This window comes from Rhinichthys klamathensis, unplaced genomic scaffold (genome assembly GCF_029890125.1).
Source record: "Rhinichthys klamathensis goyatoka isolate OS25496 unplaced genomic scaffold, OSU_Roscu_1.1 h1tg000221l_1, whole genome shotgun sequence".
In the NCBI taxonomy this organism is placed as follows: Eukaryota; Metazoa; Chordata; class Actinopteri; order Cypriniformes; family Leuciscidae; genus Rhinichthys; species Rhinichthys klamathensis.
Genome location: NW_026606745.1, coordinates 2,184,683 through 2,209,877, shown reverse-complemented (window position 1 = coordinate 2,209,877; position 25,195 = coordinate 2,184,683). Strand labels below are relative to the sequence as shown.

General features: G+C 38.8%; 2 protein-coding genes across 6 annotated transcripts in view; both read left to right on the top strand.

Moving 5' to 3' along the window:
• The first annotated feature begins 1,340 nt into the window (after positions 1-1,340).
• Positions 1,341-15,706, top strand: blk (BLK proto-oncogene, Src family tyrosine kinase). Of its 3 annotated transcripts, XM_056264487.1 has the most exons (15): positions 1,341-1,524; positions 1,869-1,910; positions 2,120-2,214; positions 2,298-2,391; positions 2,658-2,694; positions 2,974-3,067; positions 3,421-3,519; positions 4,643-4,746; positions 6,662-6,811; positions 7,197-7,349; positions 8,852-9,031; positions 9,139-9,215; positions 14,762-14,912; positions 15,198-15,329; positions 15,432-15,706. In XM_056264487.1, exons 4-15 carry the CDS (start codon positions 2,299-2,301, stop codon positions 15,632-15,634), a joined length of 1,473 nt encoding a protein of 490 aa, XP_056120462.1. In that variant the 5' UTR covers positions 1,341-1,524; positions 1,869-1,910; positions 2,120-2,214; position 2,298; the 3' UTR covers positions 15,635-15,706. The 3 variants fall into 3 exon arrangements, with proteins under 3 accessions (XP_056120462.1, XP_056120461.1, XP_056120463.1); XM_056264486.1 differs by lacking the exon at positions 1,869-1,910; XM_056264488.1 differs by lacking the exons at positions 1,341-1,524; positions 1,869-1,910 and adding an exon at positions 1,708-1,816.
• Positions 15,707-22,772: 7,066 nt separating this feature from the next.
• fndc4a (fibronectin type III domain containing 4a) overlaps positions 22,773-25,195 on the top strand; it is a 56,235-nt gene continuing 53,812 nt past the window's right edge. The window contains exon 1 of one of the 3 annotated variants that reach the window (XM_056264484.1): positions 22,773-23,282. In XM_056264484.1, coding sequence (XP_056120459.1) covers positions 23,207-23,282 — 76 coding nt within the window. In that variant the 5' untranslated portion in view covers positions 22,773-23,206. The remainder of the gene's footprint in view (positions 23,283-25,195) is intronic. The other 2 variants (XM_056264483.1, XM_056264485.1) reach the window with 2 other exon arrangements.

The window sequence follows — 25,195 nt, the reverse complement described above, 5'->3', positions numbered from 1 at the left end:
GCATAACTTTTTTTCACAGACCTAAAACTCAAATAGGTTTAGAATTTGCAATAAACAGCTAAACGGCCTAAGTTTAATGTAAGACAGCTTATTTTCATTTAAATGCTGTATTATATTGGGCTATATATTTTTATACAAAATATGATTGTTTCAGTTAAAACATCATTATTTTATTTTACGGTATAAGTAGGCTACTAGGCCTACTAATCTATACAGAAATTATATACAAGGAGAAAACAAACACTAAATTATACACAATATAAAGTTTTTTATTACATTTTGGAGTAACTTGGATAAATGAACTTTTATAGAGAATGTGAGAAGATGAGCTTCTCTAGCCTTCCAGATATCTCATCCAAAGTCAAATCAAGGTAGGCCTACACACTGCATCATTATTTTTTTTCTTACATATTTTTTTCACACCTAATATCCATTAAGACATTCTCTGTGTTCCAAAAGTTTTAAGCAATTCAAGTAATTTTTGTGTTTTGGCATTAGGGTGAGTGACATTCTCATTCTAGAAAGCATTTGATTGGACAAATATATGTCGTAAACATCTGCTTCATGTCAATTTGATCAATGTTCAGGATATAGATTGAGCTAAAAGACTAAGAGACACAGAACTCTCATTTTGATTTGAGTCTTGAAGGCCTAACATGATTAGAACTACAAAAACATGTATGATTTGTTAACTTCGAATTACATCTGCAGAGTAAATGAACGTGCAAAATGTAGAGATCAGAATAACTGAAGTTTAACTGAAGAAAACCACAGTGCCTATAAAAGGAAAGCACTGTCTTTATAGGGGCTAGTCAACAACATCCTGTGACACAGCTGCTGCGAGCTAAATCTCATGTATCTTCAGAGCACTTCACATAGTCTTACAGTTAGGCCTACATGTGGTTGAGCAAGATTTTTAATATTATGATCCATGCATATTTTTTTATGAAAGATGCCTTTAAAACAGAAACACGGCTTTCCAAATCCATTTAAATGATTCTCAAAGAAAGCTTCATTTCTTTAAATGCGTTTACGTATTCGGAACTGCTATTTCTGTATTTCTAAGAAATCCTCAGACTTCCTTATTTACAAATAGCACAGCGTAATACTCAATCATGAATTTGTCTAAAGTCTTTCCGAGTTAAACGGTTACTAAAAATGAGGATGTTAAATTATGTTGTTGTCTGCAGCTTTAATGTCTGACATCACATGCTCATCATATGCATGCGAAGGCATGTTTGTGAATTAAGCACTGACAGAGGAAAGGGAGGGAGGGAGGGGTATAAGCTAAATAAACACAACTACTGATCTCTATTTATCTCTTTCAACTAATGTGATCTCTCGGGGCACATGACGGGCCTCAAATGCAGATTGTGTGTGTGTGTGTGCGTGTGCATGTGCGTGTGTAGATGGTCTGACTGAGTATGTCTTTGTATGTGTCTGAAAGAGAGAAACACTCTTGATTTAGTTCAGAAATTAAGAATCTAAAGTTGGATTATTAAATCTATTATAGGCCACAAAAATGTAAGTATACAAACTAAACTATGTATTTTTTACTTTAAATTTATATTTTACTTTTAGATGTTGCTTTGACCATATAGTAGTAACATTTATTTCTTTATAAACTATTTTTGAAAATATGTTCATATTTTGACATTCAAGTATTGTTTAATTTGATACATAATATATGAGGATGCTTGTATCCAGTGACCATAATTATTTTTAATGACCTCCGATTATCTGCAAACTATCAACATCATATCGTATTAAAATTGTTTTCTTTGATTTAGTTTAACCTACCAAGCTGTTAAACATGGTAAACACACACACACACACACAAACTTTATCTTGTTTATCTTTTTCACTAGTTAATATTTCCGTCCTATGGAATCTGTTTTCATATCACAAGAGTAAGCAGTCACTCTTTATGTAATATTTCATATGTTGGTTTATTATTTGTGTGATTGGTTTAAAATTTGCACTTGTACTAGAGCACATCATGTGATCTATTTATACTAATGAAAACATTACTGGTTAGGTGTTTTAAAGACTAAAGTGTAAACCACCAAACTGGGGATATCATTATAAGTTTGATCAAATGTTTTCTTCTTTTCTTCAGCACCCATGATGCCTTTCTGGACCTTTCTGGATTTCTTCTGGACTATTACTGAACTCCGAGTAGAGAACTGCAGAGACTGACTGTGGTGAACATAGGTGTGATTGCAATTAACAAATCGATTAGTTGAAATAAAGTTCAATGAACACGGATTAAGGAGATGATTACATTTTATCTTAAGGATGGGTTGTGCTTGTAGTGACCAGAAACATGGCAAAGACTCAAAGAGTAAAGGGCATGAACATCATAATTCCTCACATTCTAACGCATCTCATGTAAGTATTGCTTTTTAAAACAAATTATGATAAGCTGGATTTTACTCACAAATTGTCTTACTTTGCCCTTTGAGCTTTACAGTGAAAAACGTCACCTTTCTGTTTAGTCCTTTGCTTTTACTCTTGATGAGTGCTGATTCGATCTGTGTTATATTGCTTGAATATTATGTTTAGTTTATATTATACTCACATGTATACATTTCTATTACATGTTATCTTTTTAAATACATCTTAGTCAATAAGCAAATGAATAATTTGATTTACAGTTGTCAAGAGATCACAGGAAGCAAAGCAACAATCAAGGTAATACATATTAATTTGTTGTTGCGGAATATGGCATCACGAGAGTGTTTTTCTTTGATTATTAATTGATTCAAAATAATTTTGAATACATCATAGTCATAATGCTGCTGGGCGCAGATCGTGTGTTCAAACTAAAATAAATAAAACTTTAAAGGCCAGAAGCTGTCATTACATGTAGTGGTTCACATGTTATGCCATAGAAGGAAATGTTACAGATGGAACAGATTTATTATGTATTTATTTGAATTGCATATTTTAACAGATTAAAATTTCTTTTAGATGAAGACATTGTTATCGCTCAATATGACTTCCAGCCTGCTAGTGATACTGATCTTCAATTCAAAAAAGGGGACAGACTCAAGATTATTAAGGAGTGAGTAAACAATATAGATACTTTTTTGAATAAAATAAAATTCAGCTTCTAATGTATTATAATAAGAGAAGATGTCCACTTAAAGAATCGGATATTTAATTGTGCATAAATCCAAAGACTAAAATCGGTTCGAACTTTGTGAACTTAATAAAAGTGTGAATGGCATAGTGGGCAAATCCGTCAATCCATTTTGCTCACATTTTTCTCACGTTGTTCCAGGTGAATTATATTTGTATTAATTGTTTAAATTGATAAATGCTAAACATCAGCTAAAATAATATATAAACACGCACAAATAAGACAAATAAGAGCCAAGTGATTACAAGTAACTAATTGTCCCATGTTTTTTTTAGGACTGGTGAATGGTGGTTGGCGAAGTCCTTGGCCACAGGTTATGAGGGATATATTCCAAGTTCATTCGTGGCAAGAGCACAAACATTGGAGGTGGAGAGGTAGGCAAAGATATAATTCATATCATGCATACTGTATATTTAAGCAATATCCCATAAAGTGTTGTCTGTTGTTGTGAATTTCCAACGCTATCTCACGACCAATTCGTACAATTTTGTACGAGTGATTAAAAGATGGCGAATTTTTACGAATTTGTACGATTTGTCCAAACCCACGTGATGGGTAGGTTTAGGGGCGGGGTCAGGGGTAGGTCATTCGTACGAATTCATACGAATTGGGCAACTCGTAAAATATGTACGATTTAGCAAAAATCGTACTAATTCGTACGAGTGAGGTCGTACGAATTGTTACGAATTAGCCACCTCGTAAAATTCGTACGAATTGTCGATTCAGCACTGCTGTATTTCATCCGTAGCCAAACTAACAGACTTCTCGTGTTCTCGTGTTTACTTAAGTTAAACGTTTACTTAAGTTTACGTGAGACTTAAGTTCTCGTGTTCTCTGAACTTTGAGTAACGTTCTGGCAAGGTTTTCTCAAAGTTATGAACAAACATTCTTCCAGTAGGCTAATGTTAATAGAACATTCGGTCAAAGTTATCGGCTCTTTAACAAAAACATTGTTAATACATGGTTCATGGAGCATATTTTTTCCTGAAACGTTTTAGTTGGATGTTCGTATAACGTTTTTTAAATGTTCCCTTAACATTCGTACCACCCAGAAAATGTTTTTAAAACATTTAAAAAAACTGGATGTTTTGAACTTGTCAAGGAACATTCAGAAAGAAAAAAAAAACGTTTTCATAATTTAAGTAATGGGAACATTGGCAAGGACGTCACTAGGCCACTTTTTAAGATGGGCTTCAGCCCCCCTAAATTTCTTCCCAGACCCCCCCCCCCCCCAAACAATTTGTGATTAGCTCCATAATCTGTACATAAATTTGTGATCGCCTCAGAAACCATATAAAAATGTATGTTTTATCATACCCTCACTAAGCCCCTTAATATTGAAATCCCAGATTCACCCCTGAACGCTGGCAAAATTATCTTTGTTAGCTGGGAGTCACCAAATCCATTCCACTGCTATGCTGTTCATAATAATATCAGGATTCTTGGAATGTCACTCGGAACTAACTATTGTATAATTGGTTCTGTTTTCTGTTCCAGATGGTTTTTCAAGGACATGAGTCGCAGAGACACAGAGCGTCTTCTGTTAGCGCCAGGAAACAAACCTGGTGCATTTCTTGTGCGAGAAAGTGAAACAACCAAAGGTCAGATCCCAATAACCTTCAGTGTCCCTTTAATATTTATTCACATAATCACTAAATAATTACATCAACATTTCACTACTTAGGACCAATAACAAAAGTGCACAACATTTCAAACAATTTCCAGTGATACAGTATTTCACTATTTACTTTTCTAGGCAAAATGTAGTGCAGCAAGAACTGCATATGGTATTAGTTAAATTTCTACCGTAAAAAAAAAAGAAATACGAAAGAAAACACTTCATAATATAATATTACTGTATTTTCGGTTGTCAAGGTTTTTGTTTTTACCTCAGACAAGTCAAACTAAGTTCATATTTAAAGGAGCACTGGATCCACAGCCTCAAAACTTGAGGCTTAAATTTTTCATTGATAATGTGTGCATGCCTGAATTTTTCATCTGCTGCTCTTTTTCAAGTTCACATCATGCAAAGAGCTGAAACTATGTAACTGATATCTGCATCTGCTTTTGCTCAGAGCTTGATGGAAGATATCCTTTCTTGTTTTATTTGTGTACTTGTGCAGGGGGAAGTGCAGAAACTAGTCTTCACTGGAATTTTCTTGTTTGTATGCAGATATAGTTCGATTTTGAAACTTTTCTGAGTAAACCTTGTAATGCATAATTTGGTGTGGTGGTCCATAAGCACGAAACATTGACACTCAATCAATTTGTTTAGTTTGTGTTTATATATACTGTATATAGTATCGTTCAAAAGTTTGGGTAAATCTCTTTGGTAGGATTTTTTGATGCTTTTAAAAGAGGCTCACCAAGGCTGCATTTATTTGATTAAAATAAACAAATAAAACAAATAAAAAAATAAAAATTAAATAACAGTAATATTGTGAAATTTAAATATCTTTTATAAAAAGACATTCATTCATGAAGTTGAATTTTCAGCATCATTACTCCAGTCTTCATTGTCACATAATGTCTAAAATGCTGATTTGCTGCTCCAGAAACATTTATTATTATCATCAATGTTGAAAACAGCATGTTTTAATGCTTAATATTTTTTATGGAAACTGTGATAAATTATTTCAGGATTATTTGGTGAATAGAAAGTTCAAAAGTGTAAAACTTTTTTAACTTTCTTAACTGTCACTTTTGATCAATTTAATGCATATTTGCTGAATAAAAGTATTCATTTCTTTCACACACACACACACACACACACACAAAATGTTTTGAACAGTACGACACTGTACTTGAAGACGCATACAGAAAATGCATTAAAATATCTGGAAATAGTTTTTCATTTTTGATTATATAAGCTCTTTTTTAAGGTGCTATAAGCAAATGTCAGCAATTTTATTTTCTTCAGCCCTCCAAAGACTGATATGAGAAATCCTGAACATTCGGAATGATCAGTTTCTGAGAGTTCACTTAAAGTTTGCTTCTTTGATTATTTTTTACAGAGCCTAGGACGACAGGTGTTAGTTCTTAGGACACTTATTTCAGTGATAACCTGATTTTGCTAAGACATGCTTCTGGATCAACATATTTTGCTCAACAACATTCCTGTCTGAAAATTTCGTCCGATCCCTACCCCTAAACATAGCTCTACCCATAAATGATCCCTTAAATCAGAGGGAAATGATAGGTGAAAAACACATATGTAGAAGCAGCAACTCCTGGTTGTAAGCCTAAACTTGACATTAACTGTAAACTTGTCCCTCAAATCTGATTGGTTGATTGGAATGTTGTTCCGGGATCAACAAAGATGTTGATCAAGGAACATGTGGTACTCGGTGAAATCAGGTTCACACTGATTCAAATTTTATGCAGACTATTTCAGTGCTTTAAAATAAAAAATTTCAGTCGATTTTGGCTGGCTGTGAAGGGGATCTTTATGAAAATAAGCACGGCGTAATGATCAGCCGCGTTATTTGACTGCTGTTTCTGAATGATCCTCCGCAGGTGCTTTCTCTCTGTCTTTAAGAGACTCCACCCCAGAGCAAAGTGATGTGGTCAAGCACTATAAGATCCGAGCCCTTGATAATGGTGGCTACTACATCTCTCCCTCCATGACCTTTTCTTCTCTTCAAGATCTAGTGAAGTATTACTCCAGTAAGTACTCCGAGCAAAGGTTGTTGCTTTACCAAGGACCCTTTCTGATTCTTCCACTGTATGCTTTCTGTGGTTGTAGCTTTGAAAATGTGACAAACGGTTGCTTTAACCACCAGATAAATAGGTCGGCTTCAGTCTCAGTTGTAGTCCACAATCTCGCCCCATTTTGGTTTGTTGTGTCTTTTTATAGAACTGTTTAACTAAATATTTGTTCTACATTCTGGTTTGTGCATGTCTTGTGTTTTTTTTTTCCCAGACAAAATCAGTAAGCATGGTTTAATTTCTGCCAGATAAGTAGATGCTAGTCTTGGCTTTAATTTGATAGTTTGTGACTCTCCTCTGAACATTCTTGTTCTTTTCCCAAACTTCTTTATTGAACCTATAGGGTCAGCGGATGGTTTGTGCCAGAGGCTGGGAAGTCCCTGTAAAACCGCTGACCCTCAGAGACCCTGGGCTCAAGATGAGTGGGAGATTCCCAGAGATACTCTGAAGATGGTGAATAAACTTGGTGCCGGCCAGTTTGGAGAAGTGTGGATGGGTAAGAAGCAGAAGAAAGTTCAGTTACGCAACGTTGCCTTTGGGTAAAAAAAAATCCTTATTCTTCCCTCTGCAAGCACATGGTTCCTATAAGACGATGATTACATTGATAATTATAAAGGAATAACTTTGATTAAACCGATTAAAATTTGGTCACACAACACCCTGGTAGTCAAATAAAAAAACAAATCTGGTACTGTACAACATTTGGAGGACATGTATTTTTTGCTCTGGAGAACTAACCAAATAAAAATATGTAGTCATGTTATTTTGATTTAAAAGTTAATTCAGATGTAATCTAAAGTAGGAGCCGATTCTGTTTTTAGTATTCTGACATCAGCAAAGTCTTTGTGCAAGTCAATGTTGCAGTATTGCCTCCGTATCTTAAAATGACCAAATATTATTTTTCACAATTTAATTAAAGACTTAAGTTAATCCGACACTTAATTTAATACGAAATGTAATTTACAAAATTAAAACCTCCCTTCAGAGTAAAATTGTAATTATACTGGCCTTGAATTTGTTTGTTCAAGGGCACGTGTTTGTGTGTCATGTGGCTTTGTGTGATACTGTCATATTTTTGCCACACGAATGATACATTATTTGTACCTCACTGGGGCTTTGACTTTGACCACCAGCTTCAACATTAATCAGAAGTCTCAAAAACCTCTGGCCCAATTTTCTTCAAAACGTAAATTTTCTTTGAATCTTTCTTTAATTCTTTAAACGTTCTTATACCTTTATTTGCCACAATATTTGTTTTCATACAATTATCTTTTTTATTTTTTTGTGTTATTTATTTTTTGTATTTGTATTTCATTTATGTAACAATATTTAGTGAGGTTTGTGCCCAAAACAAGAACAAACTGATTGGGTGAGAAAAATAAATGTATATTTTCAGAAGACAAGCATTAAAGAGATAGTTTACCCAAAAATGAAAATTGTGACATAATTTACTCTCCCTCAAGTTGTTCTAAACCTGTATGAGTTTCTGTCTTGTGCTGAACACAAAAGAAGATATTTTGAAGAATGTTTGTAACCAAACCGTTTCTGGACCCCATTGACTTCCATAGTATTTTTATTTTTTTTTCATACTATGGAAGTCAATGGGGTCCAGAAACGGTTTGGTTACAAACATTCTTCAAAATATCTTCTTTTGTGTTCAGCACAAGAAAGAAACTCATACAGGTTTGGAACAACATGAGTGTAGTAAATGATGACACAATTTTCATTTTTGAGTGAACTATCCCTTTAATATCTTTGACAATGGTGTTTCTCAAGTAAATTTATCTTGCTTTAGGGATGTTTACATATATATTGCGATTATTATTTTTTTACAGCATATCTGATAATGAATTATTGATTCTAGGCCCTTTCTCAAGAATCAAACCATTAGTATTATCTGTCATGAAAATTGTGTTTATTGAGCTGCCGTAGATCGATGTGGTTTTCTTCGCAAGTTTATTTAATACACCTGCGTTTGCCTGTGGCTCTTGTTTGTAGGGTTTTACAAAAACAACCAGAAAGTCGCCATCAAGACTATGAAGGAAGGCACCATGGAGCCAGAGGCCTTCCTACAGGAGGCGAATCTGATGAAGCAGCTCCAGCACGAGAGACTGGTCAAATTGCACGCTGTAGTGACCAAGGAGCCCATCTTCATTGTCACAGAATACATGGCTAATGGTTAGTATTAACACAACATTATTAGTTCTAAACTTCTTTTTTTTTAATTAAATGATGTTGTGACTGTCCAAAGTCCAAACCATATAATTGTTCTTGTCTTATTCCAGGAAGCTTGTTAGACTTTCTGAAGACAGATGATGGCCATAAATTAAAACTTCCCAAGCTGATTGATATGGCTGCTCAAGTAAGAATAATTATTCTTTTATGATTTCCCTTAATTGTCTTCATTGCTTAGTACCAATTAATTGATATTTCTCTTGCAATGTACAGTTGTGGCCAAAAGTGATCTCTGGTCTAGGAAAACTGACATCTTTACCATATTCAAATATTATAAAAAATTTGTTAAAGATTTTTTTAAGCATATTGCGTGGTTGTGCTTAAAGTGAATTGTTTAATGTGTGATAATAACACAATGAAATATGGCAATTTGTGCGGACATCATTTTTGGCCAGGTTGTCTTACAAAGAAATTATGAATACATGCAAAAAACATAGAGAGTCAATGAAATATTAATAACTGGAAATATTGTAGATGAAAATTTTAGCCTTTTCCTGTGGCTTTTTGTTTTATGGATTTAAAAAAAAAGTCTGTAACTATAGTTTGCCTATTTTTCCCAAATATTTTTTTTTTAGAGAAATACCTTGTAAATACAGCATATATATATATATATATATATATATATATATTCCTCATATTTTGATAGTTTAATAAAACGCATTGACAGGCGACAATAAGCCTTTCATAAATGTGATGTAGAACAGAGATGCATGCATGGAAAACAAACTCATAATTTGATGGTATCAGTTACCAAAATATACTATAAATAAAGCCGCAGGAACAAAAAAAAAAAAAAGCTGCCCGTTAGAAAAGGCTAATTTCATATATTCCTCATATTTTGATGGTTTATTCAAACTTGTAGGGTCATTAAAATCAGTTTTGGCCACTACTGTAGATTTAAAACTTTATGGAACAGGTCAGGACACATTTTAACGCTGCAGTGCGTGGAAATCTGCACACCTATACTGTACATGATTTTCAACTTCTGTAACTATTTTAAGTACTGTTTTGCACTCTCAGGGAGATGTAGAGGAAATGGTCTTTGGTTTTGTAGACACGTGGTCTGAACATTTTTAGATCTGAACACTTCTAACAACCGCCACAAATTTAGATTAATATCTTCTGGGCAGGATATTACGTACATTTTTCCACCGAGGACCTGAAGCCCCTGCCATGCATGACTGACTGTAATCTCGCTCTCTATGCAAAAGCAACTTCCTGTTAGAGACCACTGTGTTGATGCTGTCTGTTTTTCATGGTCTGCATTGCAACTAAAAATGCAATGATATATAAATGCAAATGCTTGATGTATATATGTTCGCAAAGCAAAGCCACTTTAAGGTTAATTTTGAGTTCAAAACTATCTGAATTCGACCTAAAAATCCTATGTACACTGTAAAAAAAGGTTGCTGCCTGAATTACTATCAACTTGGATGTTTAAGTCATTTCAACTTACATTTACTTTTAGTAAAGGCAATGTAAAAGCGTATGTCGTACATGTACTTACTCGTAATAACAATATATTATACATAATTACAATCAACCAAACCTAAACAAAAATATTTTGGGTTGATTTTAATAATATCATTGTAACGTTGCGGGAAGAATGAACCTAGAGTGAATCCAATTGCAAGCACATTTATTAAACAAACAAACAAACAAAAGAAACTCAGACTGGAAAAACGGACACAGCAACCATTACAACATTAAGAACTCACAAGGACTGAACTAAAACACAGGGCTTAAATACAGAGGAACGGGTGAGTGAAACAAGACACAGCTGGGCAAATTAACTAGGAACACAGGTGGAAAACATGAACACAAACGAGGAGCGGGAAAACTAGACAGGACTAAACCAAATACACAATAATGGGGGGAACACAAGACAGACAGGAACAAGACATGAACCCACACCGTGACATAGCCCTCCCCCTATGGGCGGCTCCCGACGCCCATAAAAAAAAAAAAAAAAAAAGGTTCAGGAGGGTGGTGCAGTGGAGGCGGTCTTGGGGGAGGGATGGAGGGCCAGATCCGCGCAGGGAACAGGACAAGAGCCTTGCAACGGCGGGCATGGACCAGGGAACGTGGGCGGAGCAGGATGCGCAGGCGGCGGCCAGGGCGGGGCAGGATGCGCAGGCGGCCAGGGCGGGGCAGGATGCGCAGGCGGCCAGGGCGGAGCAGGATGCGCAGGCGGCCAGGGCGGAGCAGGATGCGCAGGCGGCCAGGGCGGAGCAGGATGCGCAGGCGACCAGAACGGAGAAGACCCCTCGGGCGACCACGGCGGTGAAGACCCCTCGGGCGTCCACGGCGGTGAAGACCCCTCGGGCGGCCACGGCGGAGAAGACCCCTCGGGCGGCCACGGCGGTGAAGACCCCTCGGGCGGCCAGGGCGGTGAAGACCCCTCGGGCGGCCAGGGCGGTGAAGACCCCTCGGGCGGCCAGGGCGGTGAAGACCCCTCGGGCGGCCAGGGCGGTGAAGACCCCTCGGGCGGCCAGGGCGGTGAAGACCCCTCGGGCGGCCAGGGCGGTGAAGACCCCTCGGGCGGCCAGGGCGGTGAAGACCCCTCGGGCGGCCAGGGCGGTGAAGACCCCTCGGGCGGCCAGGGCGGTGAAGACCCCTCGGGCGGCCAGGGCGGTGAAGACCCCTCGGGCGGCCAGGGCGGTGAAGACCCCTCGGGCGGCCACGGCGGTGAAGACCCCTCGGGCGGCCACGGCGGTGAAGACCCCTCGGGCGGCCACGGCGGTGAAGACCCCTCGGGCGGCCACGGCGGTGAAGACCCCTCGGGCGGCCACGGCGGTGAAGACCCCTCGGGTGACCACGGCAACTCGGGAACAGATAACACACACACTTGCTCGGGAACAGACAACACACTCACTGGCTCGGGAACAGACAACACACTCACTGGTTCGGGAACAGACAACACACTACCTGGCTCGGGAACAGACAACACACTACCTGGCTCGGGAACAGACAACACACTCACTGGCTCGGGAACAGACCACACACTCACTGGCTCGGGAACAGACATCACACACACTGGTTCGGGGACAGACAACACACACACTGGCTCGGGAACCGACAACACAGACTCTGGCTCGGGAACCGGAACAGACAACACACACACTGGTTCGGGAACAGACAACACACACACTGGCTCGGGAACAGACATCACACACACTGGTTCGGGGACAGACAACACACTCACTGGCTCGGGAACAGACCACACACTCACTGGCTCGGGAACAGACATCACACACACTGGTTCGGGGACAGACAACACAGACTCTGGCTCGGGAACCGGAACAGACAACACACACACTGGTTCGGGAACAGACAACACACACACTGGCTCGGGAACAGACATCACACACACTGGTTCGGGGACAGACAACACACACACTGGTTCGGGGACAGACAACACACACACTGGCTCGGGAACAGACCGCGTCTCAGGAACAGACCGCGTCTCAGGAACAGACCGCGTCTCAGGAACAGACCGCGTCTCAGGAACAGACCGCGTCTCAGGAACAGACCGCGTCTCAGGAACAGACCGCGTCTCAGGAACAGACCGCGTCTCAGGAACAGACCGCGTCTCAGGAACAGACCGCGTCTCAGGAACAGACCGCGCGTCTCAGGAACAGACCGCGTCTCAGGAACAGACCGCGTCTCAGGAACAGACCGCGTCTCAGGAACAGACCGCGTCTCAGGAACAGACCGCGTCTCAGGAACAGACCGCGTCTCAGGAACAGACCGCGTCTCAGGAACAGACCGCGTCTCAGGAACAGACCGCGTCTCAGGAACAGACCGCGTCTCAGGAACAGACCGCGTCTCAGGAACAGACCGCGTCTCAGGAACAGACCGCGTCTCAGGAACAGACCGCGTCTCAGGAACAGACCGCGTCTCAGGAACAGACCGCGTCTCAGGAACAGACCGCGTCTCAGGAACAGACCGCGTCTCAGGAACAGACCGCGTCTCAGGAACAGACCGCGTCTCAGGAACAGACCGCGTCTCAGGAACAGACCGCGTCTCAGGAACAGACCGCGTCTCAGGAACAGACCGCGTCTCAGGAACAGACCGCGTCTCAGGAACAGACCGCGTCTCAGGAACAGACCGCGTCTCAGGAACAGACCGCGTCTCAGGAACAGACCGCGTCTCAGGAACAGACCGCGTCTCAGGAACAGACCGCGTCTCAGGAACAGACCGCGTCTCAGGAACAGACCGCGTCTCAGGAACAGACCGCGTCTCAGGAACAGACCGCGTCTCAGGAACAGACCGCGTCTCAGGAACAGACCGCGTCTCAGGAACACACACCGGCTCAAGTGTGTGCGCAGCCCACTCACACCACATGGCTGTGGCCATAATGGCCAGTGTTGCGGTCACTGAGGGCTCAGGCATAGCAGTGGCCATATCTGCTGAGGGCTCAAGCGGCGCACATGTGGCATGAACAGTCTCTGGCTGAGCTGACGTGACGAGAACAGTCTCTGGCTGGGCAGACGTGACGAGAACAGTCTTTGGCTGGGCAGACGTGACGAGAACAGTCTCTGGCTGGGCAGACGTAACGTGAACAGTCTCTGGCTGGGCAGACGTGACGTGAACAGTCTTTGGCTGCGCAGACGTGACGTGAACAGTCTCTGGCTGGGCAGACGTGACGTGAACAGTCTCTGGCTGGGCAGACGTGACATGAACAGTCTCTGGCTGGGCAGACGTGACGTGAACAGTCTCTGGCTGGGCAGACGTGACGTGAACAGTCTCTGGCTGGGCAGACGTGACGTGAACAGTCTCTGACTGGGCAGACGTGACGTGAACCTCTGGCTGGACGTGGTTGCCGTGAAGCTCTGGCTGGACGTGGCTGACGTGAAGCTCTGGGCTGGACGGGAACAGCGGCGAATGGGGCCCTGGGCTGGACATCACCAATCCAGGGTCGAAGAGTGGCCAGCGTGGAGAGTGGTGTCGGGGCTCCTCTCGACCACCTCCTCTACTGAGGCCTCCACGTGTCCCACGAAACTTGACCAACCTGGTCCCCTCAAAAGAGTGGCCTCTCCTCCGCTCGGTGGCTGGAGAAGAGACACTGGCGAACATGCTGCTGGATTCAATGAGGGTGAGTTCTTCTGTAACGTTGCGGGAAGAATGAACCTAGAGTGAATCCAATTGCAAGCACATTTATTAAACAAACAAACAAACAAAAGAAACTCAGACTGGAAAAACGGACACAGCAACCATTACAACATTAAGAACTCACAAGGACTGAACTAAAACACAGGGCTTAAATACAGAGGAACGGGTGAGTGAAACAAGACACAGCTGGGCAAATTAACTAGGAACACAGGTGGAAAACATGAACACAAACGAGGAGCGGGAAAACTAGACAGGACTAAACCAAATACACAATAATGGGGGGAACACAAGACAGACAGGAACAAGACATGAACCCACACCGTGACAATCATAGCCAACAAAACTTTACTGCAGATCTTTTTTAAGTAGCTATTAAATTAGCATCTAGTTGTGTAATTGTGTTTTGATCTTACAAATGAACCACAATCCCACATACAGTATAGCCTATATAATATTTAACCTAATAAAAAAAATACAAATAAAATGTTTCACTTTTAAATTGTAACAGTAAATATTGTTATCCACTAAACTGCACACTTAACTCTCTTTATGTTACAGATTGCAGAAGGCATGGCTTACATCGAGAGGAAAAACTACATTCACAGAGATCTGCGTGCCGCTAATATTCTCGTCTCTGAGACCCTGCACTGTAAAATAGCAGACTTTGGCCTTGCCAGGATCATAGAAACTGAATACACTGCACAAGAAGGTCAGTTCACTACTTTATTCCCACAATGCAGTGCTTTTGACAATATACGATTAACTGACAACTTTAAAGGTTGGGTGCGAGCTACTGACGTTCAAAAATAGCATCTTTCCATGTTGAGATTTGCCACTTTTACCACTTCAAGGCAGATTTTTTTGTCCTAGTGGCTTTATTTATAGTATTTTGTTTGATAACTGATACCATCAAATTACGAGTTAGTTTCCATGCATGCATCACATTTATGAAAGGCTTATTGTCGCCTGTCGATGTGTCTTATTTACCGATCAGGTGCGAAGTTCCCTATTAAGTGGACGGCCCCTGAGGCCATCAACTTTGGTACTTTCACCATCAAGTCTGACGTCTGGTCCTTTGGAGTTCTTTTGACAGAGATTGTCACATATGGCAGAGTACCGTATCCAGGTAATGGGGTTTTCTCTCTTGGGGTTCGCTTCCCATTCAGAACTGTGTAGGATAGATGGGTAGATTTCTAACAATCGGGCTGTGCTTTCCTCACAATTTCAGGTATGACGAATCCGGAGGTGATCCGTAACCTTGACAAGAGCTACAGAATGCCGTGTCCCGATGGATGTCCAGAAGAGCTCTATGACATCATGCTGAATTGCTGGAAGGAAAGGCCTGAGGAAAGGCCCACTTTTGACCACCTACAGGACACACTCAATGACTTTTTCATTGCTACTGAGGGCCAGTACGAGATGCAACCATAGCCTCCATTCTGAAATATGAATGGATAGATGAACTGAAAAGGCGATAATAGAAAATGGGGTACAAAAAACACATGAAAGGAATGAAAGGATGGACTAAACACCGGACCAAACAATGGATTATGGGGAATATACTAGAGCAACAACAAGATTGCGTCCTTGTATATCTGTATAAATGTTTTTTTTTTTTACACTTATGTCACTGTTGCCAAGGTTTAGTGTATTTCTGGGATTTGTTTTTTGGTCGTCTTATGGTATTTTTTAAGTCACCATGAAATCAAAATGGGCAAATCTTTTTTTTTTTTTTTTTTGAATATTGCAGTATTTATTATAAATGATTTATCCGTGCACATCTTTTCTTTTCTTTTTAAATTCATGTGCCCTCTATCACAACTTAATATATAAAAAACTGTAAGTAAGCCATTTGTTTGATTCCACCAAAAAATATGAACACAGTGGCTCTGTGGTTTGTTTGAGCCCAACACATCACTGGCTCAACCAATGGCATGAGATTGTGGCGGCGTTGTTTTATCCAAAACTTTCGAAGACAGGGTGAGTGTTTCACAAGTTATTATTTATGCAATTAAATGTGGTGATGCTAGTTTCAGAGAAATTACACACTTCAGCTATAAAACTCTCTGATAAAGCTTTTGGAAAATTCTGAATTATGACACATTTGTTTTTAAAATTCAGTAAACAGGATCTTCTTATATCTTACTACCTTGAAGTTTCAGTCAAACCATGCACATTATGTTTTAAATAAACTGACTGTCTACAGGAAACCATAAAATGAACTAGTCATTATAAGACTTCCTCCTGAGATAACAGACTGTGAATGTTCCGTTAATCAGGAATAGATTAAAGAGTTAGATGAAGTAGTTTGTGATTATCTGGTCATATACACTATACTGTTTAAAAGTTTGGGGTTGACCATTTTTTTTAACGTTTTTGAAAAACTCTCTGATGTTCACCAAGGCTGTATTTATTTGATCAAATATACAGTAACAACAGTAATATTGTGAAATAGTATACAATTTCAAATAACTGTTTTCCATTTTAATATATTTTAAAATGACATTTATTCATGAAGCTGAATTTTCAGCATCATTACTCCAGTCTTCAGTGTCACATGATCCTTCAGAAATTATTCTAATATGCTGCTTAAAATGTTTGGAAACATTATACATTATAAATGTGTTTTCTGTCACTTTTGCAGAAAAAAACAAACAAAAAAGTATTGATTTCTTTCAAAATAAAATAAAATCTTACTGACTCCAAACTATTGAACAGTTAGTATGATCATCATATAATGAAATATGTTCATCCTTAGGAAAAAAATAGTACATAAGATCCAAATTAGAATTGAAAGCTATTAAGAATAGCCTACATGTTTTTCAAAATGTTCACTTAAAAGAAGGTGCAATCATAAACTTAATTGATATTTTAAATAGCATGATCTTTGGAGCACGGTTCTCTATATTTCACAGTGCAAATCTCTGGTTGCTCAGATGAATATGAGAAATCCCCAGCATTCATACAGCACTTCTCCCTGCCTTAAACTCACCCCAGGGGCTTTTATATGTTTAGAGATAACTCAGTGAGAATGCAACCAACACCCAAGAGCTGCTCCGGTGGTTTCCTGCCTGCCAGTCTGCAGCTGAAACAGGACGCAGTGAGTCAGCGTTCCTCTCACGGAAAGCACTCTATGGCTCGGAATTCCAAACACGCTGCAGAACTTTTTCCCAGCATTCATGCACAATCAAAGGTGGCCAGTTAAGCAAAATATTTCTGGGAAGTGCATGCTGAAACCTTTTGAGTAATGCTCCCAAGCTGTGTTAATGATGCAGGACAAACTTCTGCAACCTTACTTGATATCTGTTCATATATAGCGTTGCTTTGATGGAATGATCATGAGGCTGACCAATGAACTGCCTCTTCTGCTACGAGGCTATGTTGACAGTAACAGTGGTAATGAATCGTTATCCGGAGCACATTTACTGTCTGTCATACTTTTTTCATTATCTAGCTTTTCACTGCAATATTAGATGGATGCATCATTAGATTTGTGAAATGCATATGAATATATGAGTGTTTTATATATATAAATAAGACAAATAAGAGGATTAGACTTGGAGTCAGCAAACTCTCTGTGTTGGCCAGCCCTCACTAAGCAGTGTGATTTATGTATGGAAGACCAATTATTCTAATGCATCATCACAAATTGCTTGTCTGCAGAAACGTCAACCCATTATAGAGATTACAGAAGGTTTTCTCTGAAAAATATACAATGAGCACCTCTTTGATTTAAACATCCAGTTTGGCCATGTTCCAACAGCTAGGCTGCAAAAAATCTCCACTCCACGTTATCTCCTGGCAGAAGCAAAACTGTCTGAAAAGAAAAAAAAAAGCCTATAAATATTATAAAACTGTAAAATCCATTTGATTATCAGTGTCGTTTAGGATCAGTTACAAATGATTTAATTTGGAACACAGCTTTATAGTGTGCTGAACCATTCAGCCTGCTTTGAACGTTTTGATAATGTAGTAAAATAATAATTTAAAAAATGGCAAGTTGACAAGTAAAAAAAAAAAAAAATTATTTAAAAAGTTTGAAGGAGGGTGATTATATTTAACTTAAACTAAAGCCATAGAAATTTAAGGTACACTAAAATTTGTTTTGTTGAAAATTAACAAAATTGGAATAATGAGTCAGTAAAGCTATAAAAATTTCAAAAACCAGACAAAATTACTTAAAATTGAACTAAATTAAAGTCAAATTAATTCAAAATATGAGTAAACCCTATAGTATCTCAATGATACTAAAATAACACTGGTCGTTTGAAGGCTATAGACCTTTCAGACTGGCATCCTGAAGAACTGTGCTGATTTTAGTCCGTTTAAAAGCTTTTGCAGGAGGTATAGTCATTGGAATTATATTGGATTTTGTGTGTTTTGAAGTCTGAATTAAAAAAGATATAATAACCTCAGTCAGAAAATGCTTAGTTCCATATTTTTGCTGGCTGGCCTGGAACCTGGAACTTGAAATGATGAGTTATAAATGAAGTTGATGCACATACACGTTTCCTCTTTCAATCTGTCTCAGACATTTCCACCAGGGGGTAGTCAAGCACAAGAATGATTTTGTGTCAGCCTACTTGTAGCATTGAACATCTCTGTAGAGTAGACTGTAGCCTCTGATAATGTGCCAGATCACATTATTTGACGACATCGTTTATATCTCTGGTCAAACGCTGCACTTTTCTTTTGAAACTCGCTTGATAAATCATCTGCCAGACAGTGAGCCTCAATTTCTTAATTGGATACTGACACTGTCTGAGCCTAAACTATAACAGTCAGCTCTTCAATTGTCTCTTTCACTCAGACGGCATTAACCTGCTATATCTATAACAATATTCTCATGTACCCCATGGCATGTACTGTGTAATAATGTGTTCTTTAAGAAATGTCACCCTCTCCCATTTAACAATTTACTTCAAGACAAACAATGTAAATTCTGCCATCGTTTTTTCACTCTCATGTCGTTCCGAATCCATGTGATAGGCCTATTCTTTCTTCTGTAGAATTCTTTTAGACGAAGGCGAATTTGAGACTAAAGCTTAAAAAATAGCTCTATAAAAGTCTTCTGAAGCCATATAAGACAGTTTTGTTTGAAGAACTAAAACAATATTTTGGTTTTATACTATTTATAAACTGTCATCAATGATAATCTTCACAACTGGTTATTGAATTATTGAGTTGAATCAGAGTCAGTCCGATTCTTGCACGAATGGGTTTGTGAAATGGATCAACCGATTCATTGAAAAGATTCAAACATCGTTACTTCTCCCTTCCTTTAACTTATGAAGTGGAGGCAATGGTCAAAGATTTCATCTTCAGTATGTCACACAAATGTATCATACTTTAGAAGACTTACAACGCATCATGGACCAACTTTATGACACATTTTTATATTGTTTTAAGCTTGGAAGTTGGAACGCTCCAGTCCTCATTAATTATAACTGTATTGGAACAACAAATGCTCGTTATTCAACACGTCATACGATTTTGGAACTAACTGAGGGTGAGTATAACATTTTTTCATTTTTAGGTGAACTATCTATCCCTATTATCTCTGTATCAAACACGTGCAGCTCAAGGCTTATGATCTGCCAGTGAACTTGAGTCAACATTTTGCTCCACAATTCTTTGCCTGTTCTGATAAAGTTCACTTCAGGGCCTCTGACTTCCCTGCAGTGCAGTCATTCTGCCTTACAAACAGAAATAATCGTGTGTCATGTCTCTATATAACATTGTCTAAATTACTAACATGCAGGGTAGTCGAGGCCATTGAGAACAACAAAACAAAAAGATTCGGGCAGACATGTTTTACACCAATGAACGGGGACTAGCAGCAACATCCAAAGGGGTCTGTCTTGTTTTAGCTTTTGTATGCGTTTGAGTAACCTCTGTCCGCGTTTGAGTATAAGCTCTGTCCGCGTTTGAGTAACCTCTGTCCATAGGTTGACTTTGCTGTGCTTCGTTTCATTTACGCACCTCGATCGAAGACCAAAATATTCTCCTCACACAGTCACTCCCTCCTTCCTGTATACTCAGTGAAACTGGAAAGAGAGTGTTATGAATACAAAACAATAAGGAAGTAATGAGGAATAAAATCTTGATTTATTGTCCCATTCTAAAAATGCATCCAGGTGGGTATTCTCCTTACCTACAAGAAACCTGACTAAACTGACCAAACGCAGTGCCTTGCAAAAGTACCCATTTTAAAAGTAGCGTGTTATTTCCTGATTAACACATCTTGCTCCACATTAAGAATGTTCTGGTGTGGTTTCCCCCCAATGTGTAGAACGGTTGCATATTGATATGAAACTCGGAAGTTTTTATGTTTGAATTCAGAGTCAACATGAAATCAAAAATGACACAATTTAATTTCTTTTTGTGCACATTTATGATCTTATCTTTGACAATTCACTCCTACTTTTTGTCCTCAATGAAAAAAATTCTCTTTCACTCTGAAATATATTAGATAAGTAGAATGGGTTTGCGAACAGCTTTTTATGTTGATTTTAAAACTCGGAAAATATTCAGGCATGAATGGTGCTCACGCAGATGATGCAGGTTCAAATCAGGCCTGCAACGTGTCCGATCTCTAACATTGTAGTTTTCTTTTCAATACATTCATAATAAACTAATTTGAGTCAAGTAAGAATATTACAGAGAAGTTCCTGATTTGTAATTCAATTAAAATGAGAGACTTTTAAATATACACAGCAACACCGCAGATCCCTAGAGCGTAAACTATTGCAGAGTCAGGACAGTGGATGACTAATATCAATCTATAGGAGAAACATCCTCACATAAATATTAATGTTTCTGTGACCTTGAATACTGTCCTTTCTGCTGATGGAATTGACCATGGTCTCTCTCTCCCTCTCGCAGAAACAATTAGAAAGCTCTAGAGAGCCTGTTGCAGCAAAAATCAATAGCTGTAGGTTCTTATTCTTTTATATTTACCAAACAAATAGAGACGACTGTTGTGAAACATTTCTTTCACAGTGGGAATTTACTTTCTCAATTCCATTGATTTTGGAAACATTTGAATTGAAATAAAACCAATTTTACAATGACTACAATCTGATTACAGATTACTTACTTATGATTACACTTAATGTAATGTATGATTACATTACATCTGCTCCACAGGTGTCTAAAGGACATTAAAGACCTTCATTCCATTTAAGGACCTGCAGTCTGTCTTTAAAAGCACAGCAGAACATAGAATAATCTTAGAATAATCTCAAAGCAGTCTTGTAAAATGATCTCTAAATGTACTTAATGTGAAGGCTATGCATTAAAATTACAGCAAAATATTCCGTTTTTCTGAACAGCGCCACCTTGTGATCAAATTGGAAAAGCAAAAATGCACGCCTAAATTTGTAAATAATGTGATTATAATGGGAAATTTGTGATAATGTTTTGTAATTTTATGTGACTTATTATTATAATTTTTTTGGAAACCTTTTCATAGAAACTACATGCGTGTGCATTCATAACTGCACAAAGAAAGAATATTGCATTCAACCTGTTAGATTCTACCAATGCACCATAAAGTCATATATGAACTTTGGGTCTGTCTGGAATGTTTAGCCCTCTCACCGTTTAAGTGTATATGCCTTAGCATTTATAGAGAACGTGTTTGGATTGATAGTTGGATAGCTGATAAAGGAGAAGGAAAAAGAGCTCATCTCCTTTATCAGCTATCCAACTGTATTAACTCTCAAAGGCAATCTGTAACAAAATTAAAATCAATTAAATAAGAAATTTTTTGTTTACTAAACAAGGGTAAGAAGTTCACATAATAAATTGTTGAAGTCGTATATATTCATAGTTTACTGACACTATTCCTTAGACTTTTGGACCAAATTTAGAAATATTCCAAGTACAAATCTAATGTGTAATACAGTATAGAGAGATTACATCCCTCAAAATGTATAGAAAAATACAACAATGGGCTTTAGTGGGCGTTGTCCTATATAGTTTTAGGAGTGGAGCATATTCAGTAAACTGCATATGATTTTTAACATTAAGCTAATTTGATAATTCTAGAATATTCCTATTGATGCCACAAGGGTGCAAAGTACCTGGAAATGCATATTAAGAGGCAACCGTTGCATTGACCTTTAAAAATCTTCCCACTTAGATAGAAGGCTAAAAATCATTGCAGAACAACCATGTCACTCTCTAAAGTTTAATTTTGTTAGAGGGTTTACTGTGATTTAGCATATTGAACTTCACTGCAATATACTTTTGTGAAGGTCAAAGCGGAGAAGGCCTCTTACTTTGCATTTCAGATACTTTACAGGTGTCCGCTGAAGTGCACACACTAACGTCTGTAAAAATAGGACCTTATGGCCTTATAGGGTACAGAACCTTTAAATCATTAAAAAAAGATTTTCTTAAAAACATTTTCATGGAGGGAAAACGAAAATACCTCATCCATGTCAATGCATGGTTACAGCTTTGTAATGAATGAGGGGAACTCATTGAGGAATGTAGCTACACTGGTATCTCCACTTTGTCTTGATGCGCGCGCATTCATAAATGAAGAGATCTGCGGTCTCTCTGTCTCGTGTTCGCGCGCATCAGCGCTGGAGCTGACCGTGGTGCTGATCGCCTCGCGCTCGCGCTCGCTCAAGATCAACACTGACATGAACGAGCGGTAGATCTGAACACCTCCGAACCTGAGATTGAACTGGACGCTTCCTCACAGTCACAACCTGCAGTTTCGGAGGAATCGAGCATGAATTTGAAGTAAGACGGAATTATTTTGGAAGTCGATGGAAAGTCAGCATTATACCTGCAGCTGACATGGACGTTCCGGCACGTGTTTTAATGGGATTTGCGAACATGATGTCCATCCTGCGATTTTTACTGTACTTTATTTAATATGTGTTTATTTAGATTAATACATAATCATTTATAATGTTGCTATAAACAAAGCTGTTAAAAGCAAAAGAAGATAACTACATTCATTTGGATTTGACATTTGTGGAGATAATGGCTCGCATTCTTGTCCTTGTTAACTCAGTCGGACTGTTGCTCTTCGGTAGTGAAATGTTTCTGGTGGGAGCAAGTAAGTTTATTCTTACTATAAAACGTTTGTCTGATAATCAGTGTTCTGTCTTGTATTGAATGGGTACAATTGTGCTTATTCAAATAAGATCAACTGAACCATTGGTGGCTTGCTTGGATCCTCTGTGCTTGGGTCTTTTTCTGCGTCTTTGAGCAAAATCATGCCATGAAATAGGCTACATAAATTGTTCAAATTTAAAACGAAAGATACCTCGAGATAACAACGATCTCCATTATTTTGCATCCTTTTAATATGGTGTAAACAAATACAGATGTTAACATTCTGACCAAATTGTGCTTAAGATATAGAGAGACTGAAAACAGTTTGAATTCTCAGCATATTCCTGCCAAGTAGTTGTTGTACTTTTACAGTAAGATGAGTGGTTATGCTATTTATTACAAATAAATGTAAAAGATTAGTTTGATTATACCAAGAGATTATATACCCCATATAATTCTGGTCAGGATAAACATAGAAATCAACCACTGAGCTGCAGTTGTGTTATTGCATTGGTTAAATTAAAGATGAATTAAAAACAAGCAGTTCGTTGTATTACAGAAAATGAACTAATGGCTTTGCTAGCACCTTTACTGTTTGAGCTATACAAAAGCTTAAATATTGTAAAATCCTGCCACATTTTTTTTTACAAAATAGCTTTTCTTGTATTCCTCTAGAATTATTGTTGAATTTTCATGCATGCAATTGAAGGCATGGAAGCATGTCCGGAAAATATTTTCCTAATCCTTTCCCTTTTTTCCTCATTGAGTCATCTGGGATTTTGTGGTAGCTTTGATAAGGCAGCAGTTGGTGCTTCTGTTCTCACAATCACAGTGTTTCTGTCTGAAATATGAACACTTCCAGTCCTGAAAGTTGCTCCTTTGAAACCAGGACGCCTCTCCTTTTGCAAAATAGATTACACCTGTCAGAGAAAACAACCAAAGAGTGCAACATTCATTCTCAACAACTCCATATTAAAAGTAATAATTTACAAGTGCATATTACACTAAATAACCTTTACACTCATGCATAAGCGCAGAGTCTTAACACAAAAGCATGCGGACTGTCGTGTCCAATACAAATACAGCACAATAGATGCTACTTGATTCAGTTTAAAGAGAGGTATATGTTAGAAATTATGATCATGCAGCCTGAAATCTATCCTAGTTTATGATCTAGAACAGCTTCTTTGCAGAGTTGGTGTCTTTAACTTGACAACAGACACCTGAAATGAGCTAGCTAGTTTCATCCAGGGCAATGCACTACTCAAAATACTACAGCAACTTCACTTTCGGTTAAACTCACGTTGGATCAAGACGAAATTTGATGCTGGTGAAATAGAAAAATATACACTATATGATAAAATGGGCAGACCTGAACCGCAATGAATGGACACCAAACTGAAACAGCAACTGTGAGCCAGACAGAACAGACCTGATGCTATTTTGTCTTGATGGAAAACCTTTCCATCAGATATTCAACAAGCATAGCATAGATATGGGTGTGGTGTTTGTGTTCTAATACTTCTGGCCATGTCGTGTAAATCCAGAGCATTTGTGCTGAAATTGGCTTCCTGTTAAAAATGGTCCGGCTTCCAACACCTCATCTGGCTCGTGTTGAGGTGACAAGAGAATTGCATCGGCAGGCCAGACCTGGTGGACTGTGGCCACCAATTACATTGACCTTAAACTGCCACACTGTCCAATTTCATCTCTTGCGGACCCAGGGAGGCGAAGTGTTCACGGATCACTGCTAGAGCCTGCAAACCAATCAAATGAGTTTCCATAGCTAGGGTAGGGACGTCATTGTCAGAAGGAAATGAGGTGGTAGTGGTACTAGTGCACATGTGATATGGTGGAGCAGGAAGGCATGTCAGTGTGATCTCATTAGTATTCGTAGGTATTTGTCCGTCTGTG

Excerpts from the sequence above, each read along its gene's own strand:
- blk (XM_056264486.1), top strand. The coding sequence starts at position 2,299 with ATGGGTTGTGCTTGTAGTGACCAGAAACATGGCAAAGACTCAAAGAGT. Across the intron at positions 2,392-2,657 it reads CACATTCTAACGCATCTCAT|TTGTCAAGAGATCACAGGAA; the intron begins GTAAGTATTGCT and ends TTTGATTTACAG. Across the intron at positions 4,747-6,661 it reads AGAAAGTGAAACAACCAAAG|GTGCTTTCTCTCTGTCTTTA; the intron begins GTCAGATCCCAA and ends GATCCTCCGCAG.